Source organism: Panthera uncia (assembly GCF_023721935.1).
Source record: "Panthera uncia isolate 11264 chromosome B2 unlocalized genomic scaffold, Puncia_PCG_1.0 HiC_scaffold_24, whole genome shotgun sequence".
Lineage (NCBI taxonomy): Eukaryota > Metazoa > Chordata > Mammalia > Carnivora > Felidae > Panthera > Panthera uncia.
This window is the reverse complement of record NW_026057580.1, coordinates 102,516,636-102,535,130: the sequence shown is the minus strand read 5'-3', so window position 1 is coordinate 102,535,130 and position 18,495 is coordinate 102,516,636. Positions and strand designations below refer to the sequence as shown.

The following is an 18,495-nucleotide window of genomic DNA, read 5'->3' as shown; positions in this document are numbered from 1 at the left end:
TGAGAAAGAGATCAGAGTACACGCTAAGAGGCGTGGTGTGAAGGGTTCTGACCAAACCCCGGACACCAGACCAAGCAGTGCACGTGGAGGCAAGGTCAGGTGCTCAGCATCGTGTCCACACAACTAGAGGCATGAATGCCTCGCTCATTTTCTCAGCCAGCTTTGTGGTGTCACCCAACGATAACACGAATAGAGTTTATCGATTAAAAGAAAACCCGTCTTTCTAAAAATCACAGCTTGAAGGAAGAAGTTTGGCCGATTAAAAAGGCAGAGGGCGCCGGGAAAAACTGCAGGCACTTTTATTTCCAGCTATGAACAGAATGGGGAAAAAAATTGCAACTTATTTATATTCATTTATTTATATGGATGATGAATAAGTTAAGGAACACTTCATCTCAAACACAGATTGCTTTTATTTTAGCTAAGCTAATGTTTCAGTTCCATATATATTTTTGAATTTCCATCAATGTCAAACACCATTTTTTTCTTCCTTCTTCTTCTTAAAAAAAAAAAGAAAGGATTTACAAGCACTTTTACGGCACTCAAGAAGAGTAGGCTGAAGGTTCATAATAATAATTTTCCTTTTAAAAAACATCCATCAGACCAAAATAAAATCATTTTAATTAACTCCTTCCTGAGTAACTAAAACCTTGGAATGTGCTGAAAGGTTATAATAAATAAGGCAGTCAAAGATCAACCAGCTTAAAATGTATTTTTTTTTAAATTAAACTATGTAAAATGTACAATATATTTCATGAAGTACAAACTGCGTTGGGCTCAGGGCCAAAGAAATCCTGTCCTGTGTGCCAATAAATGGATGAAGTGCCTTGACTTTTAGGACGTAGAGACTCTTTGTTGGGGCAAAACGGCATTAAGGCCCTGCAAGTGAATAGGTCAGCATCTCTTGTTGGCATGGTATAATGATCACTGCTGACAGTAAAGGCCTTTGAACACACAGCTGGAAGTGCTCGTGTGAACTTGCACTAGGACGATGCATTTTGCAAATGACCAATGGGTCCCGATGTTCTGACGAAAGCAGAGATCACTAAGCCAGTTCCATTTTATTTTCAGAGAGCGAGCCTGCACAGTGTGTAAACTAATTATCATTCTTTATATGCAGTTTCATAGAAATGACTCACAACGTACCGGGCGCTGCTCTTATTTTTTGTTTTTAATAGGACAGCTGTTCTCTGGGTTGCTTTTTAAGGTATGCCTAATGGTAGGGCCCTGGTCTCTCTACACAGGACAAAGGATATTTCCTCTTCTAAGAACATTTTTCTTAATCACGTCTCTGCCCCAGTTCTCTGAGGCAGAAAGGAGGCCCACCAGTGGCCAAATGCTGGACTTTGTGCCTCTGTGGTCCCAGCCTTCACTGGACTCCTGTGGGGTGGAGCCTTCTTAATACATCTCATGATAAAGTAGCTTTAGTGCACACTCGACAGGTTCCAAATGACTTGCTTTATATCTTGGCTACTGTCCAATTTTAGTGAACGAAGAAAAAACTCTAGAGAGACTTGTTGGTTTCTGAAAAGTAGAAAATGTGTAGCTTGTGTAAAGTCAGTCTTATTTACTATTAAGTATTCCCAACTCACACTCTGCTAGTGCTCTTGAAGGGCTGGCTCTAGGGGAGAAAACATGAAGGAGACAAAATCTGTCACATGTATCCCGTCTGCCACCACCCCCCGCACCCCTGCTTCTCAGCTGGCTGTATGTTATCCACCCAGAAATATATGCATATCCAGAGTGGGGGGGGGGGAGCAGTTAAAGATGAAAACATTTCAGCATCCAAAGACCCACGGGGTCATGAGTCGGGGGCAGATGACAGGAGAGGAATGGGGAGAGGAGACATTTCAAGCAATGGAACTGCCCCACAGCTATGCACCACTCTGGGGGCAGACGCCTGCTCATAAAGCTGGTCAGGCAGTCTCTTACCAGAAGCTCTTGCTTCTTGTCTTAATGTCTTAATAGGGGTTCTCAGGAAAGAGCTGCTTCCATAAGAAAGGGGGTTGGAGTTTCACCGCTGCCTGAGTAGAACTCAGTACCCCTTTGGACCAAAACCAGGTACCCTTCAAGGGACCAGAAGGTGAAAGATGCCATTATGGTGGGACCCAGCTTGGCCAGGGGTGAGACTATGCATTGCCTGTGGCCAGGCTTAGAACTTCTGCCACAGGAGTCCAATGCCAGAGCTAAACTGGTTCCTGGGTCTCCAGTGAAAACGATGCTGGGGAGAGAGATGCCATGTGGGTACAAAGAACCAATTTTCTGATGTCACATGACCTCCAGAGATGTTCATGCCTACACTTTTCCTTACACAGCAAACAAATTCTTTCCCCTGCTATGCTACTTTTAGATCCGTCAGAATGGTGCTTGGAAACGGAGGGTCTCAATGGAGCTTGCCCTGCACCTTGACCTTGGAAAGTACTCAAGGCTCTGGACTGGTTGGGGGTGTGGCACAAGCTGACTTGCCATTTCAGAGAGAAGTATGCTGCTGTTGGCAAAAGTGTCCCCTGAGATGGACCAGAGGCAGAATTCTACCCACATGGGTGGAAACCACTCATCCAGGGGCATCCTCCCTTTTGAGGTCCTTATCAGTCTTACCTTCCCCTCTTAGACACTTCTAGAGTAGATTCCCTAAGTGGTTTTGTATTTCTACCGAATTATGTAAGTCTGGGTGTTTCCTACCACTGAGGTAATATCTTTACAAGTCATTTTACAAATGATAAATTATTGGGCTATGGGCTGTATTTCTCCCCCTCCTCTCATTATACTAGAGGGAAAAAGCTATGTTATGATGAACTGCCCTGTGATGGCGCCATCTAGTGTACCTGGGAAGGATCCGGGGAACCAGGAAGACCCAGAATACAGTTAAACAAGAAAGACCCGCAAAACCGGGCATCTCCCAATGACCCCAACATGTGGGAATGTTTCGTTCTTTTTAATGCAACTGAGCATTAATTTAGTCCCTTAAGGATTTTTCTTCCCCCAACAAAAAACTTTCTGGAAAAGGGAGATAAAGCCAGTGGAGGCAACACAGTGCTGGCATCACCTCTTATAAATATCTTCTAGCCACTTCTCGTCATCTTGTTCCTCATCATCGATCGGCTCCTCGGTTTCCAGTGGAGTTGGAATAAAGAACTGGGGTCTCAGAGGGGGCCTGCTGACGTGGGACTTCAGTCCAAACTTGCGTTTCAGCAGGTGGAACTGCTCTTTGACGTAGTGGTAGAACTCATACTCGTATCTCATTCGCTGGTAGAGAATCTGCACGGCCTCGGGGGAGGGGACAGTCTTCTTCACGGTCACAGTCATATTTCCAAGTTTCCTATGCTCTGGAAGAGAACCAGAGTTGCATATGAGCAGTCACCTGTAATGCTTTCGCGCAAAAGGAGTAATGATGTACCCTGCATTATGTACGTAATACCGGCAGCTCCTATGGAAGGAAACTCAGCGTGCAAAGAACGGAAGGGGAAAAGGGTGCCCAACAATATTTAGAAAGATTTCACCTTAACTTAGGTGTTAATATCAACATTAGTTGACTAAACATAAACTACCTGACATTCTTTGCATGGGATGCCAACTATGTAATTTGACCACAATTCAATGAACTACAAATTATACATTCCTTTGAGCAGCAAAATTGACCCATTTTTCCTTTTTTATTTCCTGTTACACACACCAAGGGCTTTCCTTTCAGGAAGAAGCACAGGAAAAAGCTCTCACCACTTGCCAATCATCTTGCTTTTTCTTTTAAAATATTGCTATGTATTATTGATAGTTTAACTAGATATAAAAGCTATTCGCAGTTCATTATTTCAACAGGGCATTTGTTAAGAAAAATAAAGGGAGAATTGCCAGATTTCTTAAACACAATGTTAACTGTTATAAATTGTGAAGGCTTTTTAAAATATGGTAAATTATAACTAAAATCTGCTTAGTTTTATATTAATGACTAAAAACACAATGTGTTATATATTTACATGGAATGCTTAACAAAAAATGTTACGTGCATCATAAAATTTTAAGCTTTTTTTGTTCTGTTTTATTTATTTTTGAGAGAGAGAGAGAGAATGTGTGAGCAGGGGAGGGGCAGAGAGAGAGAGAGGGACAGAGGATCTGAAGTGGGCTTTGCGCTGACAGCCGCGAGCCCAATATGGGGCTCAAACTCACAAATCATGAGATCATGACCTGAGCCAAAGACATTCAACCAACTGAGCCCCACAGGTGCCCCCAAATTTTAACCCTTTTAAAGTGTACATTTAAGTGGCATTAATTACATTCATAATGTTGTGCAACCATTACCACTATTCCCCAAATTTTCTTATTGCTCCAAACAGAAACTCTGTACTCCCTTCCCCAGGTGACCTCCAATCTACTTTCTGTCAATGAATTTGCCTTTTTTAGGTATCTCATATAAACGGAGCCATATAATAACATGGTCCTTTTATGTCTGGCCTTTTTCACATAGAATCCTATTTTCAAGGTTCATCCATATTGTATACATGTCAGTATATGAATAAATGAATAGTACTCCATTGTATGGATATACCACAATCTGTTTCTCCATCTACTCATTGATGGACACTTGGGTTGCTTCTACTTTTTGACTACAGTGAAGAGGGCTGCTGTGAACGTTTGTATACAAGTATTTGTTTGTGTCCCTGATTTCAGTTCTTTTGGGCATATACCAAGAGTGGGATTGAAGGCTTATGGTATTTCTATGTTTAACTCTTTGAAGAACCACCAAGCTGTCTTCCTCTGTGACTGAACCACTTTGCACGCCTGCTGGCAACGTACAAAGGCTCCAATTTCCCCAGATCCTTTTCTATAATTGTTATTTTAATTAAAAACATTATAGTCATCTCAGTAAGTGTGAATTGGTATCTCGTGGTTTTGATTTTCATTTCACTAATGACTAATGACGCGGAGCATCTTTTTATGTGCTCGTTGGCTATTTGTAGATTTTCTTTGAAGAAATGTCTATTCAAGTCCTTTGCCTATTTTGAAATTGGATTAAAATTTTTGTTGTTGAGTTGTAGTTCTTTATATGTTCTAGATATTCTGCATATATATCAGGTATATGATTTGCAAATATTTTCTCCCCTACCTTAGGCTCTCTTCACTCTGTTGATAGTTATCTTTGATGAATAAAGGGTTTTGATTTGATGAAGACCGATATATCTATTTTTTTCTTTTGTTACCTGTACTGTTATACCAAAAAAAGCACTGCCAAACCCAAGATCATGAAAATTTTCCAGGATATTTTCTTTTATCATCTTATGAACTAAAACTTTTGTCACCAAAGTTGAATAGGTATATTACTCACCGAACAGATCTCCAAATGGCTGGTGCTAAACCTGGATTCACCTGACAGGACAAAGGCCCGTCATTTTTTAAGAGTATTTGAGATACTTTCTGAAGCCTCCAGTAGCAATTCTAATGAAGAAATTCTTGGAACAATAATGGCCTAATTGAAATAAGGGTGTTGCTTTTCCAGTTGAGTCTTTTGAAAGGTGTAATACACATTTGGACATATGAGTTCTAGAATTTTTGTTAAAGAATTTGGCATAGTCTCTTCTAAAATGGGTTTATGATAGAACATTTTATAATGTCTCTCTTCTTTGCAGATATTAGCTATAGCTAATCCGAGGAGAGACATATTAATAGGCGTATCCCTTTGGGTTTTTAAAACACAGAGTTTAAAAAATTGGAATTAGGGGCGCCTGGGAGGCTCAGTCAGTTAGGCGTCCGACTCTGGTTCAGGTCATGATCTCACGGTTTGTGGGTTCGAGTCCCATATCGGGCTCTGTGCTGATGGCTCAGAGCCCGGGTCCTGCTTCGGATTCTGTGTCTCCCTCTTTCTCTGCCCTACCCCCGCTCGTGCTCTCTCTCTCTCTCTCTCTGTCTCTCAAAAATAAATAAATGTAAAAAAAGACAAAAAAAATTGGTACTAAAGACAGACAAGGCACCAAGAGTTTTCAGTTAACACTGAAAGGCACAAAAAACATAACTCCGTCGTTTCCAGACTCCTACAATCCCTTCCTCTCAAAGCACTCTAAATTGTGTAGCATTTTGCTATTTCATACCATAAAAAGTATTAGGATTCCTGTGATTTTATAATAAACTCTTTAATTAACTTATTTGGCCCAACCTGGTCCAAAAAGAATATAAAGAACTTTACAAAAACATATATGCTGCAATTAGTGAAACAATTAAGGAAACTGGGCAAAGGGAGTGTGAGGCTAGGAAGGTCAACACTGGGGATAATGGCTTCCACCTCCCGATCTGGAAGGATCTCCCTAGAGTACTGCTCTTGCCTCTTGCCCCAGTCTCTCTTTCAGGTTCCAGGGCCAGAGGGGTTTCTCTGATTGTGCATTTGGGGGAAGGAGTTGAGATGCCATTCCCTCTGGAGAGAGTATGTCTGTCTGCAGAGACTTCACACCTTCCTGAAGAGAAGGTGAGGGCTTCCAGCCGTGCCTGGGACTTGGTGGGCAAGTCTGTCTAAGCCAGGATGGAATATGACCAGCCCACTTCTCTGCACATCTAGGCTGCATTCATGTAATATACCCATTCAAGTGATTTGGTAAAGAAGCTGACATTTTCATCTCCACCTATCTGTCTCCAGCGTCTATTTCTCAATGAGTTTAAAACCCAGGCAGGGAGACATGGCTGTTATCTACTAGTTCCCCAAACCCCAATATCGAGGGACATAAGATGAATGTTACAAAGTACTAAGTACTTGTGCAGGAGGTGGGTTGAGAGTTTGGCCCTAAACTTTCCAACAACCAACAAAGGATTTAACACTGAACTGCTCTTCATTTAAAACAGTCTAGTCATGGGGCGCCTGGGTGGCGCAGTCGGTTAAGCGTCCGACTTCAGCCAGGTCACGATCTCACGGTCCGTGAGTTCGAGCCCCGCGTCGGGCTCTGGGCTGATGGCTCAGAGCCTGGAGCCTGTTTCGGATTCTGTGTCTCCCTCTCTCTCTGTCCCTCCCCCGTTCATGCTCTGTCTCTCTCTGTCCCAAAAATAAAATAAACGTTGAAAAAAAAAAATTAAAAAAAAAAAACAGTCTAGTCACATCCATTCCTGGTTATAAACCATAGAGAAATGCCTGGTATGAATTTTCATAAGAAAAAACTGCAATGAAATTAGTATCATTTTTAGTAACGTCCTTTGAACATACACAGCCATGAGTTTCCTGGGGGACAGAGAAAAATGGCACACCCCGGGTACTCAACTTGGGCTTGATCAGGGAATATGCTCCAGGGTAGAGGTTCTTAGCCCGCCTGAAAACCTGATTAAAGCTCATGCTCAGGAAGACAGGGAGGGTATATGGGCTTCTGGAATTTTCCTAAAAATAACACACGGCAAGTATAATCGCTGACCACAAAGCCATCCAAGAAAAGTATCCATTGATTTTTTATTCTAGAACAAGGAAATTTCCTAGACTGGTCTTCAAGATGAGTTGGATGCAAAATGTTGACTTGCTATTAAGGGTGATTAACATCAAGCCAGTAAAATTTTGAAGCTTTTAACAAAACGACAGTATGTGATGGAGCTACACATTCCCTTCTTTGGTTAGGATTAGGTAACTGGGCCAACTGTTGTAAAGCTACTCCTGGCTCATCCCAACCGACTCTCTTCCCTGTATGCTTTCCTCTATTGCCGAGGATGGGCGAGTGGGTGGGTGGGCAGAGTAGGCAGCCGTCTGTCGGAACTGACACAGTGTCACTTAAGCACAAGTGAAAAGAACCGGGGTCTATCTGCAACATTAATGAATTGATTTGGCAAGAGATGATGACAGTCGCAGCTAAGCCTGATCCCTTCCAGTGTATTGTTATAGGAAGAGCTACACTGAATGAGCACCATGGTCATCCAGTCTCCTCCTGATCGCTCCCTCTCAGTTCCCCAGACACAGACCTCTTACCCTGCCCGTCCTTGAAATGCCAGTGCTCCCGGGTGCTGGTCCAGCCTTTCCCCCTCCTCCTTCCTTACTCTCTGGTGGTGTCATCCAACCCTCTACCCTTAGTTTTCATAATACTGTGGATGCAAACCCAAATGTTTATGTAAAATGATCGCAGCTTTCCTTTTCCCCTTTTGTTTTCCACAAAGCTGCCAAATTCAAAAGGAAGGTTAATGACACTGCCAGAGGATGGTGTCCTGGTCAGAAATTAAGATCCCTGCTTTGTGAGAGAAGAAACAGGTTCAGATTCAACCAACACTGACATGAGCACCTATTAGAGGTTTGGATTACGCCCATACGCATGTTGTTTTTAAAAATATTTTCAACCACCCTATGGGGCGCTGTGACCCCCATTCTGCAGATGGGGAGATAAAAGCTCTGGGAGATTAAATGACTTACCCAGGGTCTCACTGCTAGTGAGTAAGTGATTGAGCTGGAACCTGAGCCCGGACCTCCTATTTGTGTTGAGGTTTCCACTAAGTACCGGGCCATAACCAGTGAAGCTTTCATGAGCCTGTAGAAAACTATCACCTTCACATGGAAAGACTAGAGGGAAGTTTGCCCTGTATAGTTAGTCGAGAATTTCTAAAATCACATTTCAAAGACATATGGTTATGTGTCTTGCTGTCCAATAATCAGTGCTATGGAAAAGTCATTTCATTGTTAAGTGTTCCACATTTTTGTAAAATGCCAGACTTTCCCTCCAAACCAAACAAAGCTACGTGAACTGTGGAATCAGTCTCTCTCCAGATTGCCCTAATAGCAGTTCTAGAGGAAGTTGTTAGGAATTTTTGGAGACTCTTCTTATTTCAGCCACCAAACAATCATGCTGTAAGAATCTACACTTATTATTAGCATCCTTTGGGAAGTGAAGTTGCCCTCGTCAGGAGGGCACATACTGTAGAACGTAACCACAGGAAGTGAAGACCTACCCTACGAGTGGCCTTTGAAACTAGTGGGAACTGAGAGATGACTTCAAGGGGCTCATGTCTCTGGTCCCCACTGGTGAACAGTTCAGAAGGAGGAGACAAATTCAGGGCTCCTTCCATTAGGGCAGGCCCAGCAAGAAGGCAGCCCGGGATCTGACTGGCAGGCTGTGTGATTTGGCCCGCGAGTTATTTTTTTTTTTTTAGAAATTGACTTAGTTGTTGTTAAGACTTGGTGTATTTCACATGGAAATCTGGATTTCTGGCTTCTCTCAAAGTGAGGCAAGATTCTTCTGGAGCTGAGTGTGGCTGAGTGTGGCTGTGCACCCCTCCTCCCCCTCCCACTCCCCCCCCAACCTGCCCAGAGAGGTCAGTGCTCTCCATTTTGTTCCAGACCCCAAATGCTAGTTGATTCTTTTATGTTACTTCCTTGGCTGCTATAAAAAAAAAAAAAATGGAGTTTTATGCTTCTGCTTTAAAGGATTTAAAATTCTGGGTTTCATGAACCCAGGAAGCAAGTGCTCTATGTCAAAATGAAGGCTTCAGTTAGGCCTCGTTCATGTGTCCGATGTTGTCTTCCTTTTTTTTCTGCCAATGTTGACTGAATAACTTTTCTGCACCAGGCATGGGAGATATAAGCAACGAATGGGACTTTACCATCATCATCAGCTGCATCACTATGCATTTTTGAGAGAGCTTTCTCAGTGCAAAGAACTTGAGAATTTGAACATGCACTTGATCCTTACAAAAACCCCAGTGAGGCAGGCTCTCCTATTATCACCATTTTACAGATGTGACCTTGGAATTTAGTCACTTGTTCAAGTTCACATGGCTGTAAGTGGAGAAGCCAGAAGTTGGATCTGGACAGTCTGGCAACTGAGCCAAGGCTCTTGACCTCTCACATTGTTTATGGCCAAATGGAGCTCGTGGTCATGGGGGAGAATCTCTTCTCACAGGCTTGCTCATGATGGGAGCTAATAGGGCATTTCATTCTGGTTTGTTGCATCGTGTCAACATTTTCTTTCCTTGGTCAGAAATCCCTCATGGAGAGACCAAGCCTAATGTGCTTGTCTCCGATACTCTGCATGGAGCTGGGTCTCTCATAACGACTGTTTGACTATTTGATCATGAAGATCTGCTGTGTGTGAAGGTCTGAGAGTAAGGTGTGTGTGTGTGTGTGTGTGTGTGTGTGTGTGTGTGTGTGTGTGTTTCAACCAAAAGATGGAAAACTTTTAGGAGGCCTCTGAGGCACTATGAAATTTCTGAAAACATTTCCCCTGGATGTTTCCCCCCCAACATCCCCACCATCTCATCTAGCTGTTCTAATGGAGCTTGTTATGCTGAGAGTGCCCTGGAGAAGGGTGGCCCCCCATGTATCTTTATATTTCCACAGCTCAGCACCTAGGGGAACGCAGCACCCTCCACACATGTTGTTGAAGGAATGAAAGAAACCAACAGAAGGAGGAGGGTGTTGTCAGACCAAAAAAGGCTTGGCTGTGCCTTTCAGGTGCAGATATAGCCAAGTGGGAACAAAGGCCATATCCGGATGTTCTTAATCAAAAACTCCCAAGAGGCCCATGAATGCTGGGTCCTCAGCAGGAAACAGCTTACCCTTACATCTGGGAATTTTCATCTCCCACTGGGGTCTATAATTTCCAGTGTTTAGCTTTGTGGTTCAGTTGCCTTTTTGGAATGATAGTGCTGACCAAGTCAGGGTTTGCTGTTCCTGTTCTTTAATTAATCGATACGCGTTGGCAAAGAGAAGCTGTGGTTTCGGGATGTTTTTGAATTTTTTTTTTCATTTTTCTTATTTACTTTTAGGGAGTGGCAAAGGCTCCCCTTAAGTATTTTCATAACTGCAGAAGACTTCCTCAAAGTAGGCATTGGTTTTGAGCGGTAAAATGATCGGAAGGGAAAACAAACAAAAATCAACCTCTGACCTTTTCATTTCAACAGCAAAATAAAGATTGTTTTTCCTTACAGACATGTCCAAAGTCACCACAGAGTCAGGACTATGTGGGGACAGACTTTTTTAGGCTCCCAGACTCTACTCTCTCTGAGGGGTGGTGGTAAAGACCCTCTTGCTGGGGCCCTGAATGGGGGTCCTTTTTATATTGCTGGCCCCCAATAACATAAACATCTATAGTTGGTCATCCAATGCCAGTAGAGAAAAAAAAAAACCCAAGACTATAGGGCCAGAAGGGAGATTGCTGAGTTGAGTCAGCTTTCTGCATTATTAAAGCTTTATAGATAGTGGTGCAAGCAGCTCGGACCTTCCCCTACCCCACTCTCCCCACAGGTCATCAGAATGGCATGCCCTTCTTTGCACAGAGTTCCATGGATTCATGTATTTTCACACAGCCTTTCATTGCCTCATGCATTCCTCAGAGCAATCCATTTTACCTACAGATCTCCAGGGCTTGAGAGGTCACAAGACTTGCTCAAGGTTGTATGACCAGTAAGTGACTGTCCTGAGACTAGAAAGCAGGCTTTCTGATTCCCAGCCCAGCACCTTTTTGCTACATCACCGGCTGTTAATTTCCAAATTGAGTGGAAATCTATAACCACCCACTTCTCCTTGCCCTGTGTGTACTCTGGCATTAAGGGGACGGGTTGAAAAGAAGGGCTTGAGTGTTTTAAGTCAAGGGGAACGCTTTGGTAAGTCTGGGAGGATCTGGCGAAAAACTCGCAAGCCAGCAGAAATGTTTACAGACCGAAAGAGACTGTATCTTTTTCATTTTTAGCTCCCCAGCACCCAGCTCCACACCTGGCTCATAATGACCATCCATAAAGATTTGTTGATTTGAAAGCTGTACGTTAAATCCATCTGTAAGACCGGATTAACCCAAAGGGCAACTTTGGGTGTTGACTGTACATTTGCTGTTTCACTAAATTCTTTCCTTAGAAGAGGGTCCTTCCAGATCAAACTTTCCATTTCTAGAAATCAGATTTCTTTAGGATGGGCTCATATAGGTATTTAGGATTGCAGGTTGCTCTGGGGAGGCCGTGGTATTTGCTTTTCTTAGCCACTCTATTGGAGAACACTATGCTATGGTGACAGATTGCTCACATACACTTGGCAAAGCTTAAGAAATACTGTGATAAGGGACATCTGCCACAAACGTAAATACCCACGTAGGAACACATAATACATGCTAAAACCTTGTAGCTAATGCATTTATGTTACATGTATTATATACTACGGCCGTGCAGTAAAGAAACCCCAACACCGTTGGAGCAGCAAACGTCTATGTGACCTACTTTTGCTATATCAATGCAGTTCAATTACTGAATTCGCCATCGTTTTTGATGCTTTCTAATGCTGTTTCTCCATTTGCAAAAGCAAGTATTTCATTTAGTAGTAAAACATTCCATCAGATCACATGCACTTGACCCAACTTGCAAGGGCTTTGCTGTGGATATAGTTTGAACTGTGGCTCTTTGACCACTCTTGAATGCTCCCTGGTGGAAAAACTTAGGGCAGCGCACGGGGAGTATCCCCTGAAAGCTGGTGTCTCAGGGAAAGGACTGCAAAGGAAAAGTTCTATGGTGCCCTTGGAAACACACCTCCACTCAGCACCAAGTGCATTCATCCACAGAGAACGCATATGCCAATGAAGGCGTTATGGTTCAGTTTCCCAACTCGCTGCTCCTCCCCCTCCCCACAAGGAACTCCTGAGCAAATGCTGGGAGTTTAACTTCTGAACGTGATGATAAATATCATTCCCCAGTAGCCCATCTGTATGCAAGATTGAGCAGTGACAGGCACAACGCCCCCCAACATGGCCTCAAGCTGAGGCCATGAATAGATTTTGCTTGACTGCCTGAGATCTAGACATTTTTGCAAAAGCAGTGGCTCTTTCTACCTCTGCTGCATTGACATTATGTTTGGACTGGTTCATAATCTTCAGAACTCTCAAAAATCCCTCTAATGTAAATAAAAAGGAAATCACAGAGCTGCCCCATGAAGTCCCCCTTCCCACCTCTCTTCATCTGTCACACAGGCATAATGGAAAAACGATGTAGCCCTGGCTCTGGGCCAAAATAAACAATCTGGAAATACTGTGTAAACCCAGCTGCTGCACCGGAGGACAGAGGCCTCACTTTATGACCTCCAAGATGGTTAACCATATGCAAAATAACAAAACCTCACCACGGGCTTGCAGTCTGTTCTGATGCTGAGCTGGTTTGGGCATTCCTTCCCTTGATCTAAGCAAATGCACACTCCACACTGACCAAAGCCCCCTTGCCCCATCAATCTGGTCCTGTTTGAACTTGGTCCAGGGGAGATTATGTGCAAGAAATGAATACAAGTTGAGTAACAACCAGAAGTGGGACCAGATTTTATCACCGAATAAAAAGAAGTGTCATCAAAAGATGGGCATCCATTCTTTGGCTTCAGGGGAGTTGAGTGGTAATCAACCAAGAGGTCCTGCTGTTCTAAGCAGCCCTCTGTCTAAAAAACTGTGGTGTACTAACCTCAGGTTAGATTACATTTAGAAACGTCTAGCGCACATGGGATGAGGCATGCGTTCTCAGGGGACAGGTATGATGACAGTCACCGGTCAGGTGCAGGGAGCTGGGGCATTTAGTGTTGTCCTCAGACAGCATGGTGGGTCCACATCCCGGGGCCACTCCTGCCGAGCCCCGCATCGAGCTGGCTGCCCCCCAAAACCGTGTGAACATGATGTTTGTCACAGATAGAGTAACCTCATTTCCTGAATTATATAGGGAGGCCACACAGTTCAAACACATGTGGTTCCCTGGCAGCTGCCTTCACCGGAAATGAATGTATGTCACTGTGGCGTGCAGCGATGTGCTGGGCTGACAGAGCCGGCGTTTGATTTGCCATTTGGATGATCGATGGCATGTTAAAACCAGCTTCTTGGAGGTATGGCAATTAGGGGAGAAAAGAACAAAAAGCACTTCATGCCTGACTCGGTGCTTGGGGTTGGTAAAGTAAACAGAGATTTTTTTTCTTTCTCTTTTTTACCATCTCCTTTTTAGATCTGGAAATATAATTAATTGAAAAATAAATTGAGATCCCTTTGAATTTCAAGAGAACCTTTTCTCTGTGCAGCCAAAGGAAAGTTAGATGATTGGCTTTTTCTTTTTTTTTTAATGCCAGAAAGTGCTAGACCCCTTTGATGAAAGAGAATGAAGCCTTTTTAATGCTTCCAATTTGCTTTGAATTTTGGAAGCAGGAGCACAACAAAGGGAACCAGAAAGAAAAGTAATTGGCCTGTGTGGGATGGGTCACAAGGGCCCACAAAAGCCAAGGCACTGGCCCCCTTTGGAAAGAAAAATGGGGACGAGTCCTGCAAGGAGACGTGTTTTTACAGAAACATTGCATAGTCGGGTTCCAACCCCGTCAAATCTTGAGGTGGGGTGGCCCATCAGAGGGGTTTCCACGTTATTTGCCTTTGTGTTCCAACTCCTCACTACTTATCCTCCAAATCTGCTGAAGTTGCTGGGGGTGGTAATTAGTTATTCTCTTACCCGGCTTTCTTTGGCTCATTTGAATCGGCATGAAGCACCTACTAAGCACCAAGCATGATTCCAGGGAACAAGAGAGCTGCTAAACGTTGGAAACACAGATTCCCTCTTCCAGGAGGAAGAGTAAACAATAAAGAGAATAACAAACGTACTCCCTTCCAGTCACTTCTCAAGCAGTCTCAAAATCCCATCCTTAGAGGAGGGAAGAAAAGGGGGGTCGGACCCAAAAGGGATGGGTGTTGAGGGCTACCTTTGCGTCCTTCTGTGGGGCCAAGTGAACCCTTGGCTGGACAAACGTAATGTGTCATGAATCAACTGGCCAGGCCGACACCTGCAGAGATGGGGCCCTTGGAACCTGCATTTCTTGTTAGTACCCTAGCTGATTTGGTTGCGGGAGCTGTCCAACCACACACAGGTCCTCAAGCTTAGAAGTAAACACGTCAGAACTGGAAGAGGTATCAGAATTCATCCCTTCCTGCTCAGACACGCACGTACTGTCGCTTAATCAGCCTGGGGGCGGCCTCAGTGCCCACTGGGGTCTGCTGGCTCCAGTTCCCCACTCTCGCTGGTTCACTGGGCAGAGGACAATTCGTTCCCGTTACCTTTCTCCCCAACTTTGGCATCACGACCCAAATCATCAAAAAGCTGCTCTATTTTTTTTGAAAGTGTATACCACCCTAGTTATACACGCATGCATTGCCCAGCATGGCATTTGGGCGTTAAAAAAATGGCTTGGGCATGAGAATGGCAATAACAGAGGCCTTATTTTCACAGCAACAACTGAACCACGATACTGGAAAAAATCTACTTAAAAACACCTTATTGGAAGACTTGCTATGGCATTATTAATAAAATGCATTTCTTTGTTGCAAATAACGTTTTCATCTGAAATTATTAGGAAACGCATTTTTGTTACTTTTCGTGTCTTTGTTACTTTACTTGGAATCACATTATGACGAGTGATGATCAAGTGGACTTACTTGAACAAAGAAGATCAAGCAAAACACTAACCCAGTAGTTCTGTCCAAATTTCTTTGGCATCTGACAATCTCCTAAGTTCTGCTTTTACTTTATATGCAAGATTCTTCTTCTTTCTATCCCTCACAGTCTGTATGGCGTTAGCAGGTCTAGGCAGTTGTCTTGTACACACACACACACACACACACACACACACACACACACCCCTTCTTTGACAGGGAAAAGGCCCTCCTCTGGAATCACGCTGCATTGTCCAAATCTAGTCTCAATGATGTTGAAGCCAACTGTTAACACACATGGCCACTGTGGGCACTCCAGAGATGGTAAAACACCCACAGGACAGTTCTTGTCTCCTTTAAAAATTTCGCTCCATTATTTTTTCTCTCTGGTGTTTCATATAGATCAAGCTACCTATCTAGTTATATAGAGGGCTATCATAAAGTCCTTGGGGAATTTATAAGCTTTTAGCTTTAAATCTTAATTCTTAGGCAACTTATAATTTAAAAATTCATTTTGTCTGGTTATTATGTACCTAAATATATACATACCATATAGACACATATACTTACACGTATGTACATGCACACATATGCAAACAATAGAGGGTAACGTTTTTGGAAAAAGATTTAAAAAAAAGATCAAATGGCTTTAAATCAAGCCATATTTATTTATTACTACAATAATACATTTCCTTTTAGTCTTTTTCTTATTTATGTACGTGAATTGTAAAATAGATCTCTGCTCTACACATTATTAAGTTTCAGAGTTTCATATTATTTTAAAAATTAACTGATCATAAGCATTTGCTTATAGTATTAATTATTCCAAGTCATATTTTGCAGTGTGTTTTTATGTGCTCCACTGGTAGCCTTATAGATCATATAAACAGTTTGCTACTGTTAGATAATTGAGTTGGTTTTTAGCCTCTATGACTCTCAATAATATGAGATAAACAACCTTGCTCATAAGTGATCATGTGCCTTTTTCCTTATCTAGCGTAAATGGCAGCTTTAGATACAGAGGGGTGAACTTTCTTTTCATGGCTTGACAAGGGTTTCAATTCTGACGGTTTTAAGACACCATTTACTTTCTTTTGTCAGGGATCCTGCAATTCATATAATGCAATTTTCCTAAATTTTAAGACATTTTCTTTAATGTTGCCTGACATTAATCTAACTATAACCTAACTTACTAAATCTTAACACACACAGGGCTTTTTGAAGATCCCGTAACTGCTGTTTGTGAGAATAGAAAGTACCATAGCACTTAATACGGGAACGCAGTTGCTTGTAAAACATTTAATGCACAAGAAATTCTTGGTAAATTTTATCATATGATGTGTATAATGACTATTTAATAGTTGCTTGTTCTTGGGATTCTATGAACTGGGAACTCAGCACTATCACAAAACCTACATTTTTCCTTTTTATTGTTCATTCTAGATACATTTTATTTGCGAGAATATAGTCTATTTCTTTGTCGTTATTTTGACATTGTATTTATCACAATGATCAGCTCTGATGAGAAAACCAAAGGTGAGTCCCAATCACCAGCAACCTGGATGTTTTCTCTGGAATGTTAAACACGGTGAGATTTTGATAAACCCTTGAAGGGCTTTGAATGAAGTCGCTGTTCATGGAGGCCAAACATGTAGATAAGTGAGATATTTAACCTCTTGCCCAGGCATTAAGAAGTTAGGTTACTAAGAGGTGCTACTCAAAATAACCATTCCCAAGTCAGGAAAGTGTGAAATGAAGTTCCAAGGAGGCTGTCAATCCCACTGGGAAAGTCTGCTGTGTTACTCTGAAATTAAGTGCACTTCATCTAGGCAATCTGCAGCACACTGGTAGGGCCGGGTCTTGGGAGGATGTAAATGAATGGTCCCGTCTCTTCCTTGTCTCCGTGTTGGAAATCAGATTTTCAACCGCGTGCTCTATAAGAACAGTGTGTATATCGGGAAGCATATCCAAATGGTTTGGCTTTAGGCAAAACCCTGAGAAAGAACAGTGAGATGAAACCGCAACCTGTCCATTTGTACGGGAGGTCCATCTGTTCAATCAAGGGAAGTTTGAAATTGAGAGGCTCACACTAGTGGATACCAAGAAGACCATCTGAGAGGGAAATGCTTGGGCACCATGGCTACTACTTTAAAGAACAGTGGGAAACACTTGATAGGAACATTTAAACACTGTGAAAATGTTCCCGGCATATTAAAATTCACAAATGTAGTCTGGCAAGAACAAGATAATGCTTTTCATCATATGTTTTTGAAAGACTTGGTGGTGGTAGAAACTTGTTCTTGTAACTGGAACTTGCCCATCAAAAGATGGCAGGCTAGAAGTAGCAAGTTTCGAGAGAAGCTATTTAGGGTAGCAGTTGCTCTTAGAAAGAGGTGGTGAGGGAGGGAGGGGTGTTTTTATTGAGGTAGAATAGAAATGTAAACTCTTTCTGATGAGAAAAGTTAAGCTCTTTCTTTCTTCTGATAGATGAAAGAAAAAAGGGAGGAACGTTGGCACGTGCTAGGTGTTAGATCAACAGCAGCTATAAATGAAGACGGTTGGGTGATGTCTTGAGGTGAACTTTCATGGCCAATGGCTGACAGAGACCGCAGAAACCTGTGACGTGGGATGGAAGGGAGAGGACAACTGCCAGGGAACTTCTGATGGCACATGAGCCTGACCCTGTGTAGCTAGGCACCAGCCTTCTTCTTAGATAAGGTGGGGGTGGGATGCGGGGGTGATACTAAAAAGAAACAATCTACCAATGATGGGATGGCCACGCGGTGGATTAGAAGCTGCCGAGGAAGAGGTTCTAATGCTTTTAAGAAATGTGCTCATAGCTACCATTAGGTTCTATCAGGACCGATTCACTTTAGAAACGGCTTTAAAGACAGGTGGGGGAAGGGCCAGGAGAACAGGCGTACTGAATGACATTCAAGACATTTTTAAAATTTTGTTCAAAGGATGGAAAATCGAAGATGTTTGAAGGAGAAAAATCAACAAACGGAAAAGCTGTAACCCATTACATTTTAGTTTTATTGGGCCATGAAATGAAGTTTCATGATGTTCTAAAAACAACAACCCAACCGTGCAAAATTGAATAAGTGAACTGGCATTAAATCCATACCATATTTTCATC

General features: G+C 42.7%; 1 protein-coding gene across 1 annotated transcript in view; it reads right to left on the bottom strand.

Annotated features, from left to right (window-relative positions):
- Positions 1-283: 283 nt before the first annotated feature.
- The window catches only part of UST (uronyl 2-sulfotransferase), a 193,033-nt gene continuing 174,821 nt past the window's right edge, over positions 284-18,495 (bottom strand). The window contains exon 8 of the mRNA XM_049654668.1: positions 284-3,326. Coding sequence (XP_049510625.1) covers positions 3,043-3,326 — 284 coding nt within the window. The 3' untranslated portion in view covers positions 284-3,042. The remainder of the gene's footprint in view (positions 3,327-18,495) is intronic.